This window comes from Panthera uncia (genome assembly GCF_023721935.1).
Source record: "Panthera uncia isolate 11264 chromosome C1 unlocalized genomic scaffold, Puncia_PCG_1.0 HiC_scaffold_4, whole genome shotgun sequence".
Taxonomy (NCBI): Eukaryota; Metazoa; Chordata; class Mammalia; order Carnivora; family Felidae; genus Panthera; species Panthera uncia.
The window spans coordinates 85800475-85817976 of NW_026057585.1; the positions used below are offsets into that span (position 1 = coordinate 85800475).

General features: G+C 58.1%; 1 protein-coding gene across 1 annotated transcript; it reads right to left on the reverse strand.

Moving 5' to 3' along the window:
• Positions 1 to 30: 30 nt before the first annotated feature.
• On the reverse strand, positions 31 to 17502 carry SELENON (selenoprotein N; the record flags this gene model as incomplete). The annotated part of the gene is made up of 12 exons (XM_049618902.1): positions 31 to 3019; positions 4301 to 4402; positions 4496 to 4608; positions 5880 to 5985; positions 6278 to 6466; positions 6856 to 6937; positions 8560 to 8697; positions 9269 to 9393; positions 9654 to 9866; positions 12782 to 12912; positions 16554 to 16671; positions 17434 to 17502. Coding segments are annotated over 12 exons (1557 nt in total), but the record flags the coding sequence as incomplete, so codon positions are not given.

Sequence of the window (17502 nt, forward strand, 5' to 3'; positions counted from 1 at the left end):
CCCCATTCTTGGTCATTCCTTCTTTTAATTAAAAAAAAAAAAAATGTTAAAGCTGCTTTTTTTTTTTTTAATTTTTTAAAGTAATCTCTACACCCAGCGTGGGACTCAGATTCATAACCCGAGATCAAGGGTCCCATGCTCCTCCAACTGAGCCAGCCAGGCACCCTTTCTTGACTCCTTACACAGGTTTTTCCTGAAGTGTAATCCTTCAAAAAAATTATCTAATGCCTGTCTCAGGCTCTGCTTCTAAGACAATGTGTAATTAACTTTAGAATCTCAACATAGAACATCAGATTCTAAAAATAGTAGTAAGTTCTACTAACTAGGTCTATCACAAACTTACTTTAAGAACATCACTTGAGGGCCGCCTGGATGTCATTTGAACATCTGACTCTTGATTCCGGCTCAGGTCATAATCCCAGAGTCTCGGGATTGATCCCTGAGCTGGGTGTAGAGCCTGCTTGGGACTCTCTCTCTGTCCCCACCTAACTCTCCCCCTGTCCCCTCAGTTTCATGCTCTCTCACTCCCTCAAAAAAAAAAAAAAAAAAAAAAAATCACTTGAGCCCTCTGGTGACAGAAAATTGCGTCCCTAAAGGCATTCCAGCCATGCTCCCTTGCCCACCTGCCAAGCCAATCTCACAAGAGGAGTCAGACCAAGGATAGAACTGACCAATATCCTACTTAAAGGAAAGGCACTTAGAACCACCCTAGTCTCTCCAGTTTTATTATAAGACATGTGGACAGGGGAGAGAAGTGGCAGAGGGGTGACAAGAGGGCAGCTAGGGCCCTCCCCCACCATGAGCTTCAAGGCACAGTTGAAGGGGGGGAGGCGGTCAGGAAAAGGCATGAGATGAAGATCAGAAAGCCCAAGCAACCAGCGCCTTACGAGGGACAAGGATTGCTCAGTGTGGGGTGGGCCCTCCTGGACCATCATGGAGGGGAAGAGCCTGCCAGGTGGGGTAGGGAGGTGGAGTCTCTGCTGACACTCGGTGGCTCATGGGACTGGCTACTACCACCCACCCCGGGAAGCACTGAGACAGACTTCGGTGCCCTCCCTCCCTTTAAGGGGCCACTGCCTCCCAGAAAGGACACAAAGAACTTGGCTGAGCTTGCTGGCTCATGCCTCATTTTGTCTGGAGATCAGAGGGGGCTGAGACATTTTGGTTTGAACTTTTTCACCTCAGTGAAAATGGGCAGGGGAGAGAGGTGGGGGTGCAGTGCAAAACGAAAACACCAAAATCAAGACACAGGCTGAATCTCAACTCTACCACTCAGTGACCTTGGGCAAGTCACTTCACTTCCCTGAGACTCAGTTTCTTCATCTGCAAAATGGGATCGATTAAGATCTCCTCACAGGTTGTGAGGATTAAATGAGAAAATAGAAGTAAAGTTAACAGAGTGCCCGAGAGAGAAGGCTCGGTATGGATACTTCGATGATAGGCAGGGGTACTCAGCATATGGGAGGCCCGGGAGTGGTCCGAGCAAGTGTCTGCCTTCCTCTTCCAGGCTTAAGAGCGAGCACCTGTGGGGCAGGGTTCGGGGAGGTTTGGCTCCAAGGCTTTAATGAAAGCCCAGGGACCCTCATGGGCCTGAGTGGAGGACAAGGATAGGGTTGGGGGTACAGTGACTTTGGAAGAAAAGGAAGAGAGGAATATTTCTTCCCATAGGTGCAGCTGCAAAGACATCAAGCTGGGCCCATCTAGGATTTCAGATCCAGCCATCATGGGGCTGCTGCTGGGGGAAGACACCGCCCCTTCTTTCTCCTCAGTGTTGGGGTTATCAAAAATATCTACAAACTGTGAGAAACTTCACGTAAAAACACTTTTCTGCAGGTATAAAAAAGACTGGCTGTAGTCAGTGGCTTGGGACACAGACCAAGGCCTTAAGAGAGGCCAAGCAAGGCCAACGGCCGTTCGGTGGGGGGGCACGCGGGTCTGGGCTGCCCTGACAGCTCTGGGGGAGGCTGTGTTCTTTGGCTGAGCTACACTTCTGTGGAGCCGGGGCCTGAGGGGCAGGGGGCTGGCTCCGGTAGTCCCACTGTGACCCTTGCTGGGTAGGAGGTGGGGGTGCCTTGGCCCTGGGCCTCGGAAACTCCTCAGTGGACTCCCTTGCTAAGAGCAGAAGCCTACTTCACAGTGAACCTCCCCAAGCAGCTGGCTTCCAGCAAGTCCCAAATCAGGTGTTGGGGTCCTATCATTAGGTTGGATTGAGTGGTCTGGAGAGCCGAGGTCTGGGGTACAGTGACTTCTTCTGGAGGGTTTTTCCCTGAGCCTCCAGAAGGCTGTCTCCAGCTAAAACTGACTCCCCTGGGGACACCAGGCATAGGAGGGCAGCCAGGAAGAAGGCTCCAGACAAACAAGAGTGCTTCCCCGGCAACCTCTCCCCAGCCCCCAGTCCGGGCCTTCTTAACGTTTCTTTCGGGGGAGGGGGGCGGTGAATGTAAGGAGAGAGGGGCGCCCTGTCTTCCTGGCACCACGCCTCCCGGATCTTCACCCCACAAGGACCTGGGCTTCGTGCCTGAGTGGGTGAGGTCCAGGGAGATGACCTGAGGTCCCGTTTCTGGTGTCCTGAGCAGCTTCTGGAACCACGTGGGTGGTAAAGGGCTAATGGTGGCAGCTGGAGTCAGAGGTTCATCCGTCCGGTCACCCCAGGCACCCCCTTGTCTGACCCTTCACTGACCTCCGACCGCACAGGCAGCCTGGGAGTGGCGGGGTGGGGGTGCCCGAAGTTTGAAATGTGCCAGGACCGCTGGCTCTGAGCCCGAGGGGCCTGTCTTCAGTGTTGGAGGCCTTCGCCTCAGCTCCCCCCCACCCCGTCCAGCCTGGCCTCTCATGGTCTGAGGCCACACTAGGGCTGGAGGAGGGGCAGGCCGCGCCGAAGGCCTTCCTTCAGGAACTGCATGTAGGTGGCCGTGGACGGGTCTTCAAAGGTGGACGAGAAGCTGAAGACGTTGTTCTCAATATCCTCAGGCTTCATGGAGGTGATGTCCAAGAAGTAGTTGGCATTGATGTGGTGGACCTGGGAGAGGGTCTGGGTGAGGAGAGCGAGGGGGCCCCTCTTGCTCCCTGTCTGCTCCCGCTCTCTTAGGAAAAGGGGACGCTCAGGCCTTGACTGTCCTCGCTCCGAGGCAGATGGCAAACACGCAGGGCAGACGCCAACCAGAGGCTGTTCCCCTCGCCCACCTCTGCGCACACAGGGCCCTCTGCCGGCGGACCTCTCCCACACCCCACCTGCCGGGCAGGGACCTCCCGCCTCTCCGCCTTTTCCTCGCCCCCACCCCCCACGGCCCCTCTTCCCCCGTTCCTGTGACCCATGAACCCCACACTCCCTTGGGCCAAAATGCCGACCCACTCTGTGTGCCTGCTTCCCCCTCTGCCTCTCACACTGGCTAGTCAGCTCCTTAAGGGCAGGTGCCCAGTACAGGAGCCAAGAAACACAAGGACAAGTGAGCAGGAGAGCACGGTCCCCAGGCCAAGTTTTGTCTGCCGAGCTCTGTGAGGCCAGGGCCCTGCCACGGCTGGGCTCTGCTGGGCTGAGCGGTGGCCCTCTTCCAGGCAGGCCTCGGCTCTGGCTCCCCCACTGCTCCCCGGCCTGAAAGCCTGGGGAAGCTGGCCACCCTCCCACGGCCCGCAGTCCCACACTAACCATCCCTCAGGACTCAAAGGATAAGGGGCAGGAGATTCTGAGGCTCACAGGCAGGCCTGGTTTCAAAACCAGCTGCATCTCTTAACCGTGCAACTTTCGCCAAGTCTCTGCACCTTTTGAGCCGTAGTGTCCATGTTTGCAAAATGGGCACTCGTGCCTGTCCATCTCCCAAAGCCGTTTGAGACCTTGACGAGAGTGTCGAGTGTGTGAGTGCTCGTAGGGGCCCCTGAGGAGAGGTAGGGTCTTGCAGCTTGGCTCGGCCTGGGGCCCCCTGGTCCTCTCTGCTTGTCACAAGGCCTGGCCCCTGCTTCCTCCTTCCATCCCAGAGCTGGCCACCATGGTCCAGGGTGAGCTTGCCCTTCCTGTCCACTCTGCCGCCGGCCTGTGCTCACGGCTGCCCCATCCCCAAAGTGCTACTGAGGTCCTCCTCCTCACGGGAGGGTCCCGGCACCTGGTGGGGCAGGCAGGGCGGGCAGGACAGTTCCCACTTTACAGATGGGGACAAGTGAGGCTCAGGCTGCTGGGAGACCAGCAGGAAGTAGTGGAGCCAGCCCTGAAGCCTGAGGCGATCTGTAAGTCCGTGCCCTTGCTTTCTGCTTCCTCCGCCCCGCGGCGCCTGGCCTGGGCTGGGTGCAGGTACTCGGGGCTGCCTACCACAGTGCCATTGGGCAGGCAGATCATCATCTCCACGGGGAAGCTATACTTCTCCAGGTGCAAGTCTGCGAGCTTCTTGTGGGACGGGTTCTCCTGGTTGTTCTGTGGGGACAGTTGGGCGCGCTCCTGATGCCTCAGTCTCCAGCACTCTCCCAGGGCCTCCCACGGGGCTGTTCCCATCCGCCTTCCACTCACCTGCATGTCTTCCAACTCCCTCACCAGGGACCAAGTGCTGATGAAGCTCTCATTAAGGAGGGCGAGGATGGGCGAACTTTCCAGGACAGTCTCCCGGAGAGTCCGCCCCGAACCTGTTCAGGGAACAGCACGGCGAGAAGAGTGAGGCCCGCTCCCATGTCCTACTAGCTTTTCTCTGGGTAATAAACCTCGTGGGCTGTAGAACGGTCTGTGCACGCCGGTGAGATAACAGATTCAAAGAGCCTGCCACAGAGTAGGTGCCGAATACTGGGTAGCTGCCATTGCAGTCAATAATATACTGGCATCCTGGGCGGAGATCTGTGGCGGGGGTGGGGGGGGGGGGGGGGCTTCAGCCAGGGACTTGCAGACAGTGGCAGCTTCTTAAATCCACTTAAACTCTGTGGCCCAGGGCCTTTGTACGGATTGTTCTACCTAAAACACTTTTTCCTCCTGTCACTTGATAAATTCCTACTCATCCTTCAGGTCTCAGCTTAAAACCACTATCTCTAAGAAGCCTTCCCTGAGCCCCCCCCGTCACACTCTGGATCTTCCCCTGGGTGATGCTCCCCACCCCAGGCTTGAACTTATTCACTCAACGTCTGCCTTCTGCACACACCGTGCTCCCGAAGGACAGGGACCACTTCTGACTTCCTTATTAGAAGACTCTCAGCACCAGGCCGACGCCTTGGCGCAGGAGGTGCCCAGGAGGTTTGTCGATTGACTGAATGAGGGCAGGGGCACCGTTTTACTCATCTTTGGGCCCATTGTCAGACACCCAGAATCTTTGTGTCTGGTAGGCCTTGGGTGAATCTTCTGAATAAGTGAACGCCTGGCCAGCCTCTGGCACTATTTTTCTCTCTCGCTTGTGTGCAACACTTCACAGAGCCCAGGCACTTTTACATCCATCTTCACAACTCTGGGAGTATGTTACCCCTCCTTCACTGTTGAGAAAGCTAAGGCTTAAGGAGGGGAGTCTCAGACCATAACGTGAACCTGATGGTGAAGAAGGTCAAATAAGGCCTCTCCAACAGCTCTTCCTTTGCCAGCAGGGCGGCCTCCTGCCAGAGCCCCAAGGCCCTGGGGCCTCAATAAAGTTTCCCTTTCATTGGAAAAAAAAAAAAAAGGAGGGGAAGTCATTTGGCCAAGGTCTCCACGCTGAAAATGACCGAGCTGGGCCCTTTTCACTGCGAACAGCAGCTTCTTCTGAGCTCGGCACACAACCCCTTCTCCCAAGCCCTTCTCCCACGCCCCTGCCCTATGTAGTCCCCAAGTCCCCCCCGCCCCCTCCCCCGCTATGTTCCAACAGGACAGTCCTGCTGGTCTCAGAGCCACCTGTACCCCATGAGGTATGATATCTCCCCCAGACTGGCAGGGTCTCCCTCACCTCAGCAGGACTGGTCATCCAGGGCCCCCCACAGCAGAATTGAGTGCACCAGCTTGTTCTTGGCCTTGGCTTGGTCGAAGGCCTCGGTGAATGGCAGATAGGCGACCTGGGGCCAAGTGGAGACAGAGAGAAGCTACTGTGTGAGGCTAGGGTCCTGTTCAGGAGCTCTGTGTAGTGTGTGTGTGAGTGTGTGTGTGAGAAAGGGTATTGTTGAGCCACGGGAATGCCTCCTCCAAGTTCTGAATGGCCAAAGAGAGGAAAGAGAAGCCCCTGGCCAGGCCCTGCAGGGAGGTGGCCTCAGCAGCAGGCCCCGTACCCAGCCTGGAGACTAGCGCTCACCTGCTGCTCCCCCAGCCCTGGCCGCATAGAGCCCGCCCCTCGCCCTCACTCCTGCCCACCTTCTTGAAGGGGTACATGGCCACTTCTAGGCGCCGGGCAGCCTCCTCCCAGCTCAGCTCCTGCTGCCACTTGATCTCCTCAAAGACAAACTGGAGGGGCTCCCCTGAGGGCGGGCGGCTGTCGATCACGTTGCCCTCCTCATCCAGGATCACAGAAGGCACCGACGGGCCCACGGCCTCCAGTTCCATCTGGCCCAGAGGTCAGTGGGGGTTGACATCAGGGAGGGTGTCTCAGAGATGGGCAAGAATCCTTAAGAGACCCCCAAAGATATCCCACTCATTACAAAGGTGGAGAAACTGAGGCTCTGGGAAGGGCAGGGCCTGGTCAAGGCTGCAGTGAGTCCGGGACAGAGCCAGTGTCCATCAGGGGCTCCTTCTACTATGTGAAGCCACCTGGGGGCCGAAGACAGCTGGTGGGTTTTCTGTGCAGGGTCTGGTGGTTTCCCAGAATCCCGCTTCGGGGACAGTTGGCCTCGGCCTGCCAGGGGCTCTGTCCTTCACCCTGGACCGCCTGAGACACCTAGCCCTGCAGCTGGATCCTGTCTCCTTACCTGGGTCGGGACCGCTTGTGTGCTTACCTGGGGGATATAGCCAATGTCCACCTCCATATTGCTGTTCTCACTGGCCCCATACAGCCACTCCATGTCCACATTCAGAGACCTGGGGACAGGTGAGAGGGTGGCCAGGGCCGAATACCCCCACCACCAAGGCCCATTAACCGTATGTCAGACTTTGAAGCACACAACTCTCCCTGTGTTACAGATGAGGACACTGAGGCCCGGCAAGGTGAACCCAAGTGGTCTCGGGGCCACTGGGGTTTTGACAGCCGAGGCTGGGCCCTTTTCTGTCCCTGGGCTGCCTCTGCCTAAGGCACTGCAACCACACAACACTCCACTGGCCCTGCCCCTTATAGTTCACAAAGGGCTTTCACATCTCCAGGTCATGTCTCCAGTGCTGCTCAAGACTCTGAGGTAGAAAGATCATCAGTGCCTCCCCTAGGACACAGAGAGGGGCAGGAGTGAAAACCTGGCCCCGGCCTCCCTGAGCTGGCCTCCCTGCGTGCCCTCTCCCACAGGAAGTCTGGCCCCACCACGAGCCATCAGCAGATCTGCCACACGAGGGCAGCCCAGCACCGACAACTACCCACCTTGGGCCGGGGGAGCTGGGTGCCCGAGGAGGTGGGCAGCCAGCCCTGTGGCCAGCTCCTGAGACACAGGCTCAGGAGATCCTGGGGCTGGTCATTTGCCCCCGCCCTGTTTCATCCAATCCGGGACCCCCACCTCCAACTCTGGGGGGCCGGGAGGGGGGTGGGGAGGTAGGTGTGCCCTGGGCTGAGCCTCTACAGCTGAGGGGAAGGAGACAAAACCACTCTGGCTCCTGGGGACAACTTTCTGTTCCCACGCTATCCCAACTATCACTCTTGCCCGGGAGCTATCCCTTCATTTAGCAGATGAGGAAACTGAGGCCCAGAGAGGGTCGGGGCCTTGCCCACAGCCATGCAACCCACTGGTGCCACGGTGGAGACTTACTATGGGCCTCCCAGCCAAGGTCTTGTCCCTGTCCTGGGCCACTCAGACCTACTAAGCAGCCTCTTGCTGTCAGGGAGGAATCTGGAAAGACTTGAAGCCAGGCCCTCTGGGTCCCATGCTCTTGACAAGAGGCTGATCCTGAGCAGGTTGGGCACACAGGAAAGCTGGCATGGAATTCTCCCAGAAGCCCCCTGCCCTCTACCCCCCAGGGCCTGAGGTAGCAAGTACAGGTGGTGGAGGGCCTGCCCCCGGGCCTTTACACGTGCTGCTCCCTCTGCCTGGCCAAACCCTCCTAACCCCCCAGGTCTCTGCTTAGATGTCTCTTCCCCTGGGAAGGCTTCCTGGACCCTGACCAGGCAGATCCCTGCCTACCTGCCAGCCCTCCCCTAGGGGGACATGAGCAAGCTGTGGTTACAGGTCTGTTGGAGGTCTGTGAGCAGTATGAGGGCACTGGGCTCCAGCTTTGGGGAGGGTCTGTTGGCTGCTGCCCTGGGTCCCAGGCACAGAGTTGGCAGTCCGGGCCAACTGGGACATGGTTGCCAGGTGATGGAATGACCCACCTCAGCTCACCTCAAGTTGTCTCCTCCTGGGTCAGCTCCAGGCCTCTCCCAAGAGAAGTGGCTCTGGGGAGTGAAGGAGGGGCAGAGACTGAGGGGGCCTCGGGGCCCCTGCACCTGAGCTCCTGGAGCTTGCGGGGGGGAGCGGGGCAAACTGTGGTGGGGTGCAGGGCTGGCCCGGGGCCCAGGCTCTCACCTGTGGTTGGGCACGAAGAGCCGGAAGTCTCGGACATGGGTGGCATCTTTGGAGAGGATGATGTGGCCAGTGAACTGGCCCGGCGAGAACCAGAAGGGGAAGTCAGGTGGCTCGCTGAGCTGGAACTCGGCATGGATCCTGGGGGGAGAGGAGCCTGGCTGGGACCAGCCCCCTGCTGAGCTGAGCCCTCCCCCCCCCCCCCCGCCCCACCACACTGTGGCTCTTTTGCCAAAGCTGGGGAACCCTTGGCCAGATTCTTGTGTGGAGAACAGGGCTGGGGAGGGAGAAGCCCCGAGGCCCCAGAAGCACTGCCCGTCCTCAGGGTCCGGTTCACACACCGCCTTCTCTGGAGGCCACGTGTGACCAACTGTCCTCTGAGCCTTCACAGCTTCTGCAGGGGTGTGACCCGGTGTCACAGCTCTTCGACACTCCCCTCTGGGCGGGTGACAATCACAGCCACCGGCCTCATGCTATGCAAGCACCACGCTTTCCCCTTGTTCCTAGGAGGAAGTCACCACCACCCCCAGCCACAGATGAAGAAACCGAGGCCCAGAGAGCCAACACCGCTCTCCCAAGACCAGAGGGTGGTACGCGGTGGCACTGGGGGCCACCAGGCAGGCCCTGCCCTCGCGGCGCTGTGCCCTTACGTGCTTCCCCCGGGTCCCCAGCCGGGCAGAGAGACCAGGAGGGGTCTCTGAGGGCTACACACCGGAACATGACGGTGTAGTAGAAGTCGCTGATGGCGGTCAGGCAGGCGACAGCCCCCTGAGGGGCAAAGCGGGTTTTCACGAAGGGCCGAGGGTGGAACATGCTCAGGAGCCGGTGGATGATGACCTGAGGGGAGGGCAGTGGAGACCCGTGCCGGCTTGTTGGGTCCTAATCCCCTAGGTGAGTTTCCGCTCTGGACCTGCAGGCCTGGGCCTGGGGTGGGGGTGAGGAGGGGGAGGCAGGAGAGAAGGCGGGGTGGTCCTGGCACTGGGGGTCCAGGTGCGGAGCAGGTGGAGAGCAGGTGCAGAGGGGGCCGTGGCTGGGCTGGGGCGGGGGCAGGGGTGGGCTGGGCGGAGGTCCCCAGGGTCACTACAGGCAACCCTCACCTCTTTGCCCTTGGGCGGTGGTGGGTAGAAGCGGTTGTTGGATAAATAGCCGGTGAAGACGCTCAGCTCACTGGGGATGATCCACCACGGCTCCCCCAGCTCCACTTGGCCCAGAGGAGGAAGGAAAGGCCGGAAGTGTCGGGCAGCAAACACCGCGCTCGGCAAGGCCGCAGTCGTCCAGTTGCGGAGGCCGGACAGGGCCAGGCGGGAGACCTGGGGCAGCGGAAAGCAGAAGCCCTGGGGCGCTGAGAACCACGATGTGGGGGTCCCCATTCCACGAGTGGGTGGAGGTCTCCCTGGAGCCGAGGCTCACCTCACCCCACCATCCCCCAGCCCCCAGCCCAGGAAGCGGCACCCCCACGGCCTGCTCAGGCCAAGCCCAGGCTCCAGGCAAGCAGGGCCACCCGGGGCTAGTACAGGGGTGGGGGTGGGGGTGCTCTGTGCAGGGGTTCTGCCTGCCTCTTCTCTCCCTGGTTAAGCCCAGTCACACGGCCCCGGTCCCAGGCCTCACTGGCACATGGTCCTGCCTCCCTCCTTTGCACCAGCTGGTGACCCCAACTGCCCCTGCCTGCCATGCCTTCTCCCTCCCCTTCTTCTCTTCAAGTCTCCTCCCCAGGATAATGTCCTGCCGAGGGGGCAGAGGGTTTGGGGGGAGGTCTGAGGAGAAAGGTGGTAACCACCTTGGGGGAAATCTCTGGAGCAAAGAGCAGGATGTGACCACAGAGAAGGGGCAGGAAGGCAATCCCCAGGGAGTGCCCACTTCCCCTGTGGCCAGCACCCCGGTGGCTGGGCACCTGGCATGCCTGGGGTCCCTCAGCCATCTCCTGTCACTTCGGTAAGGTGCCCTCTCCGTCTGGTGAGCTGCTGTGCAGGATGGGACGAGGGTCAGACTGTGCAGGCCTGACTGTCTGCACATCTAGAACACTGAGGCAGGATCTGGAGGGCATCCTCCAGTAACACCCGCAGCTTCCACCTTCTGTAGCCCCTCCCTGCCCTCTGCGCTCCAGGCAGGAGTCGCATGGAGGTGGTGGCCACCAGGACAGCAAGTGCCTGGCACCTTGTGGGGGGCGGGGGGTGGCACTTGGCCACCAGGGAGCTGCCAGGTCTTCAACAGTAGCAGGCTCCCTCTCCCTTCCGCGCCTCTGCAGTGGTGGGGGGCCAGGCTCATCGCGAGGAGGGAGGAGGGGGGTTCTCAGAGCTATCCCCAAGAGGACCGAGCAGGCAGGTTCTCCAAGCAGGGCCCGCTGTGCAGGGCCAGGCTGAGCTGCCTGCTGCTGGGTCCTGCCCACGGCTGGCCACCCCTGCAGGGGGAGCTGTGCACCAAGGGGGGGCTGCGCTCTGTGGGGCACTGCTCCTGACCCATCTTCCTATAAGAGCAGCTGTGCCCAGGCACCCTGCCAGTCCCACCCCGTCCTCACTGCTCTGCCGGGGACTGATCTACTCGGACAGCTTCAACCAACTATCGCTGCCAACCTTGCCCACCCAGGTCTTCTGCAGAAGGTCAAACCTGTGTTTCCAACCACTTATTGGACTGTTCCCCTGGATGACCCCAGGCACCATGACTTCAGTGCGTCCAGACTGACCTCATGCCCTCCCCACCAGACCCACTCCCTGCTCTGGGTCCCATGGGGCCAAGGGCCCACCCTGCACTTGGTCACCAGCCAGAAGCCTGAGCCACCCCTCCAGCCCCAACCCCCACTTTCCTTCCTCTCGATCATCACTGCTTCCCCACCCCCACCTCCTCTTCCTTCCCGAGAAATGGTCTTCTCGTCTCCCATTTTTCCCCAGCTGCCGGCCTGCCGAGCATCTGATGAGGGAACCTTCCCATTTCCAAGTCTGCTGTGGTAACCTGCTGCTACAGAATGAAGGCCAAAGTCAGGCAACCAAGGCCCTCCGTAGTCTGGTGACTTCTTTTCTAGCCCCACTGACCAGGACGCCCTTGCATGTGTCTCCTGTGCTCTGGGTCCAGCCGCACCAGCTCCCTGTCCTCAGGTGACTGGCCCGGCACTTTCTGCCTTCAGACCTTTGTTCATGCTGAAGTGGCATTTCAGGAGAAAGGCTGAGTAGGTGTGGGCTGGGCAAAGAGGAAAAGCCTCTCCTGGCAGAGGGAACAGCATACGAGAAGGCTCACAGCTGGAACAAAGCCTCGACATCTGGAGCGGCTGGAACAGAGCAAGCTGGTGGGGGGAGGTCTGGGAAGGCCGGCAGGGTGTGGGGATGCCCCGGTGCCATGGTGGGCTTGAGACCTTGGCCGTGAGGCCTCAGGTCGGGGCGGGGCTGCTCAGGAGAGCATTTGTCAGGTGCCCTCCCCACCCTATGACCCCCCTGCCAGGGACAGAACCTCAGGTCTGGTTCAACAGAGTTCAGTAGAGCGGCTGTCAGGTGCCAGGCATGGGGCTAGGGGCCTGAGGATACATACAGGTTCAGGTCACAGCCCTTGCCCTTGAGAAACTCACAGCCTCGGGAAAGACCGAGTTACAGAAAGTAACGAGCCTTCGCGAGGCGCCTGCCTCCACAGTCTCCAGTGCGCTTGCTGCTTCCTCTGCCCAGGCCCTTCTCCCCCTGCCTCCCCTGGCTGAGCCCCCTTCTCCTGCAGTCTCTATCAGATTCTTCCTCCAGGAAGCCAGCCCAGATCCCATCTGGGTTAGGGGCTCATGCTTATCCCTCCTGCACCAGACTGTGTCCTAGACAACGGGGTCAGCACCACACCCACTTGTGGACCCCCCAGGGCCTGGCACACCGGGGGCACAGAGGGCAGTTAATAAAGGAAGGAAGGAAAGGGGGTGCCCGGGTGGCTCAGCCGGTTGAGCGTCCAACTCTTGGTTTCAACTCCGGTCATGATCCCAGGGTGGTGAGATCGAGCCCGGTATGGGGCTCTGCACTGAGTGTGGAGTCTGCTCAAGATTCTCTCTCTCTCTCCCTCTGCCCCTCTCCCCCACTTGCGTGCTCTCTCTGTCTCTCTCTAAAAAATAAAGATACATTTTAAAAAGAAAAAGGAAAGGAAAGAAGGAAAGAAAAGCAGGGCACAGACCGATTCTCAGGAGGTGAGGGTGCGTGTGCACAGATGATTCTGTATCTGTGGTCCCACCGGTGAGCAGCCTCCACTGCCCCCCCACCCCCAAACTCACCCCCAGGAACCCATCTTTGCTCTTGGTCATGGACTCCGGGATCAGAGGCTGGAATCGGGCTTCTATGGTGAGCGTCTCCTCGCTGGGGTCAAGGGGCAGCTCCTCCTCATAGCTGGCAGCAGGAGCTGAGCCTATGAGACACGGTCAGTGAGGTCCCCGGAGAGGGGCCCTGCTCTCAGGCTTCAGGGCCTCTCTTCTCGGGAAGGGGAAGCCCTGAGAAGAGACAGGTGAGTAGCAGGTGAGTGAGAGAGCCAAGCTTGGAGCTGGAGTAACAGTTAACGAACCGCAGTAACGACAAGTAAGTATCACATTTTTGTTTCCCTGGAGCTCTGAGAAGCAGAGAATACCATCATTGCCAACTATCTCACCCATGAGAAAGCAGAGGTTCAGAGAGGTGAAGTCACTTCCCAAAGGTCACACAGCTAGGTAGTGGGGGGAGTCAGGATTCAAACCCAGGCTTGTTTTACTCTAAACCCACAATCAACCATGACCCTCTTCTGAGGGCATTGTGATCTCAAAGACTCAGTTTCCTTAAAGGCTCAGGCACCAGGTGAGGTGGGTTCAAATCCTGCCCCTTAGCAGCCGTATGATGTCTGGCCAGTGGCTTGTTATGAGGACGGGATGAGAGAATTCATGTGGCGGTAGCACCAGGTTTGGTACAGAGTGAACCCATAATAAACTTGACCTACATTACTCCTACCAGAGGCTTCAGGGTCGGGTTGCTACGGAGCTAGGGCTCAAACCAAATTCTTCTGACTCCATCCCGTGCTCTACCAGGCCAAGCTGGCTGCAGAAAGGCCACTCTCGTCCCCCCTCCCTTGTTCTGCAAACTGAGTCCGAGATGAACTTGGTGTTGGGCCCACCAAAGGCAACATCTGGGCAGGCAGCTGCCTCTCCCGGCGGCCGGGATCCTAGCACCAAAGAGAAGCTACTGTCTGGGGCTTGGAGAAGAGAGCACGCGGGCTCTAGGCTGAGGTCGGTTCCATCTCCTGGGTGATCTGGGGCAAATCCCTCGGCCCCTCTGGTTTTCCCACATGGGGAATCGAGACCGTGCTGCCCTGCATGTCCCTGTCATGGGGGCCTTGTGAGGAAACGAACGCTTGTCAGAGACTCGATCAGAACAAGGAACGAAAGTGAGAAACAAACCACCTTTGACACGGTCTTTGGTGTCATAAGCTCTGCGGCTACAACGTCCTCAAGAATGCCAGTTTGGAAGAGAGGACGCTTGCTTCTCCCCGGTTTTCTGGGTGGCCTTGTTTCCCCGTCCGTAAAAGGAGGGGCTGCAGTGGCAAGTGGCTGAACTTGATTTCTTAGATCTTTTCCTGCCCGAGGCATGCCAAGTCCAAGCCCTTCAAGTGTGGACAGAGTCATGATGAAGGTTTAGGGAGAAATGAAGCCTATTTCAGAAGGGGTGACTAACAGGAGGGAGGGGCCCTGGACACCTCTAAGGAATAAGACAGTGAGTGGAAGGTCTTGTCATGGCTGCTGTCCCCGGGCAGGTTCGTGGTACAGAGATGATGCCTGGCATCTGCTGATGAACCTACTGACAGACCAACTGGGTGCATGCAAAGCAGTTCTTAACCAGGAATCATCAGAATCACTCAGGATGCCTTTTTAAACTACAGATGCCCCGTAGCCTCCTCAAACCTACTGAGCCAGAATCCTAAGGGGCTAGAATGAGGAAGCTGCCCCCCCCCCCTTTTTTTTTTTTAATTTTTTTAACATTTATTTATTATCCAGAGACAGAGAGGGACAGAGCATGAGCATGGGAGGGGCAGAAACACAGAATCCGAAGCAGGCTCCAGGCTCTGAGCCGTCAGCACAGAGCCCGACGCGGGGGCTCGAATTCACGAACCACGAGATCATGGCCTGAGCTGAAGTCAGACGCTTAACCGACTGAGCCACCCAGGCGCCCCTAGGAAGCTGCCCTTTTAATCAGCACTCCCCAGCAGCTCCTGATGCAAACCCCTGTTCTAAAGAACCATTGTTATTTCTGCATGTGTAAGCCAACACAGCAAAACTTTCCAAAGAGCAATCAGGAAACCTTGGAGGAAGGGAACAATAGGAATGTGTAAGCTTATTAGGCCTGCCTGGTTTTTTCAATTCTTTTACTGTTATCAGAGATACTTATTAATAACAGTGTCCAGTATCTTATGGCCTTCTGCTTTTTTTCATAAAAAGTTTTATTTCCTTACAAGTGACTCAATACAGACAATTCGTAAAACCTTTAAGATATAAAGAAAATTAAACACACTCATAACTGTACCAACTAGACAGCCTGCTTCTGTTTCCTGCATAGATTTGATATTTTTGGCTTTGAATTATTTTAGTTTTTGTTTTCCTGAAACTTGGTTCAGTTTTGCCCTCATAGTGGCCTACGAGGTAATGGAGAGAGGGATTATTTTCCCCTGATGGAGAAAAAGATTTATGTGAAAAAAAAAAAGCGGGGGGGGGGGGGGCGCCTGGGTGGCTCAGTCAGTTGAGCATCCGACTTCAGCTTAGGTCATGGTCTCTTGGCTCATGAGTTCAAGCCCCGTGTCGGGTTCTGTGCTGACAGCCTGCTCAGAGCCTGGAGCCTGCTTTGGATTCCATCTCCTTCTCTCTCCACCCCTCCCCTGCTCACGCTGTCTCTGTCTCTCAAAAATAAATAAATGCGAAAAAAATTAAAAGTGCCCTCAAGCCCAGGGAGCTTGTCATTATGAGGGAACCCACTCTCGCTGTCCATAAAAAAGGACAAGGAGGAGGCTGTGTGGATGCTCAGGGAAGTGTCTGCAGATAGAAAAGGTCAAAGCAAATCCGCACGAGGCTGACCCGTTTACCTGCCCATCTGCTTTCACGACAGAGCTGAACGTCACTGAGAGACACTGACGCACGTCTACTCCAGCAAATTCACACTTTTCAACTGACCCTCCTCCTCTGGCAGGGACTGTGGTCACTGGGCCGGCAAGTGGCCAACCTCCCTGACCCAGCCTGAGACACGGAAAGCCCATCACGTGCTTGGTGCTTACTCGCCCGAGAGCGGCCGGTATCTCTCCTTTGCCTTTGCCATCTACTGACCTACTTACACCCACCAATTTGGATAACAAGATCCCAAGTTCAAGAAATGGGAGAGAAATGGACACAGTGGTTGGGGCAAGGGTAAGACAATGAGAGGCATTTAACAATCCATTAGAATGATTCAGGCCCTCATCTTTATAAAAAAAAATAATAACTGATTACAATTAGATAAAAATGGATTGCTAGAACGGGCGAGGAATCTGACAGCACCTAAGCAGAGTTTAATACTGAGTAATACTAGTTAATACTAGTGAGAACTCCTATTGAAAGCTAGCTACTGGATACTCTGCAGGTACTGTCTCTAACCCTCAATCCTGTGAACAGGTGTGGGACCTGGAGCCAGATGGCCCCGGTTCTGATCCTGGCTCTGCGCCTCAGTCTCCCCAACTATAAACGCGAGAATTAGGACAGCGGCTACCTCACGGGACACCGCGCAAATTAAAGAGAGAACGCAGAGGAAGCGCTTCAAGTCACGTCTGGAAGGGGTCAGGCAACCTTAAATGGTATTTGCACTTGAGAACAGGCTCAGGCGGTGCCAGAAGAGCTCGCCCAAACCGCCAACTAGAAAGTGTCAGGGCAGGGAGAATCCCAGGGCCGTCAGGACCCACCATCTCCCTCTCCAGGTGGCCTTCCTGCTCAGAGCAAACACAGTGGCCAAGAAGCTGAGGGCCATGCCTCGGTGCTCCCCACCCCAGTCCCCAGCCTCTCCTGGTACCTGTCAGCTTCTCAGCAATGGGCTTGAACTCCTCCGGGCTGATGTACAAATCCCGGTCTGTGTCCAAGGAGGAAAAGAGAAAGAGGCCTTCTGTCCCCAGGGACTTCAGTGCTGACTCCTGCTTGGGAGGAAGGGGCTCCGCTGAGCACCACGTGAATACCCAGCTGGGGTCCCAAAGCGGCAGAGGGGGCAGCTCCCACCACCTCCTTCCTGAGTTCTGAGGACGCTTCCAGTCCACCCATTCAGATGTCACCTCTGCACCACCCCAGAGCCCCAGTCCCCTGCCGGGTCCCTGCTTCACTCTGCTCCTTCATGCACCATCCACTACCCGCCAAGGTTGCCCTAGTCTTCCATCTGGCCCCGTCTCCATTTCACACTTTTTCGCCAGTGTCCTCTCCTGTCCCCCAGCACTGTCCCGGCACTCCCCAGGTCCCCACCAGGCTCTCCAGGTCACAGCTTCGCTCCCTCTGTCCAGGTCACCTCTCTGGACAGCCCCTCCAGTCTGTCCCAGGCTCTGCCGCACACTGGGCCGATGCTCCCGCCTCCCCGCAGCAGTCTTCCCAAGTCTGCCCGACCCCACCCTCCCCACCCCTTTTCCCTCCCTTTCAGGCCACCGTCCCCGGCCCACCGGTCCTGACCTTTCACCCTGCCCCAACCCCAACCCGTGCCTCCCCATCCCCTCCCCCGCCCACTCCAAACCTCCCTCTGCACCCCGGACACCACCCCCCCGCCGCCGCCGCCGCCCGCTCCGAGCCCCGCCCTCCGAGCCCCTCCCCTCGCCTCCTCCGAGGCTCCCCCCGCCCTCCGAGCCCCCCTCCCCCGGACCCCCGAGCCCAGGCCTTCGGTGAGCCCGGCGCGCGCCCTTCCCCGCGGGCCAGACCTGCCGCGCGGCCGCCTGGGCCTCGGCGTGGCGGGCATAGGCCCGGGCGGCGGCAACGGCGGCGGCGGC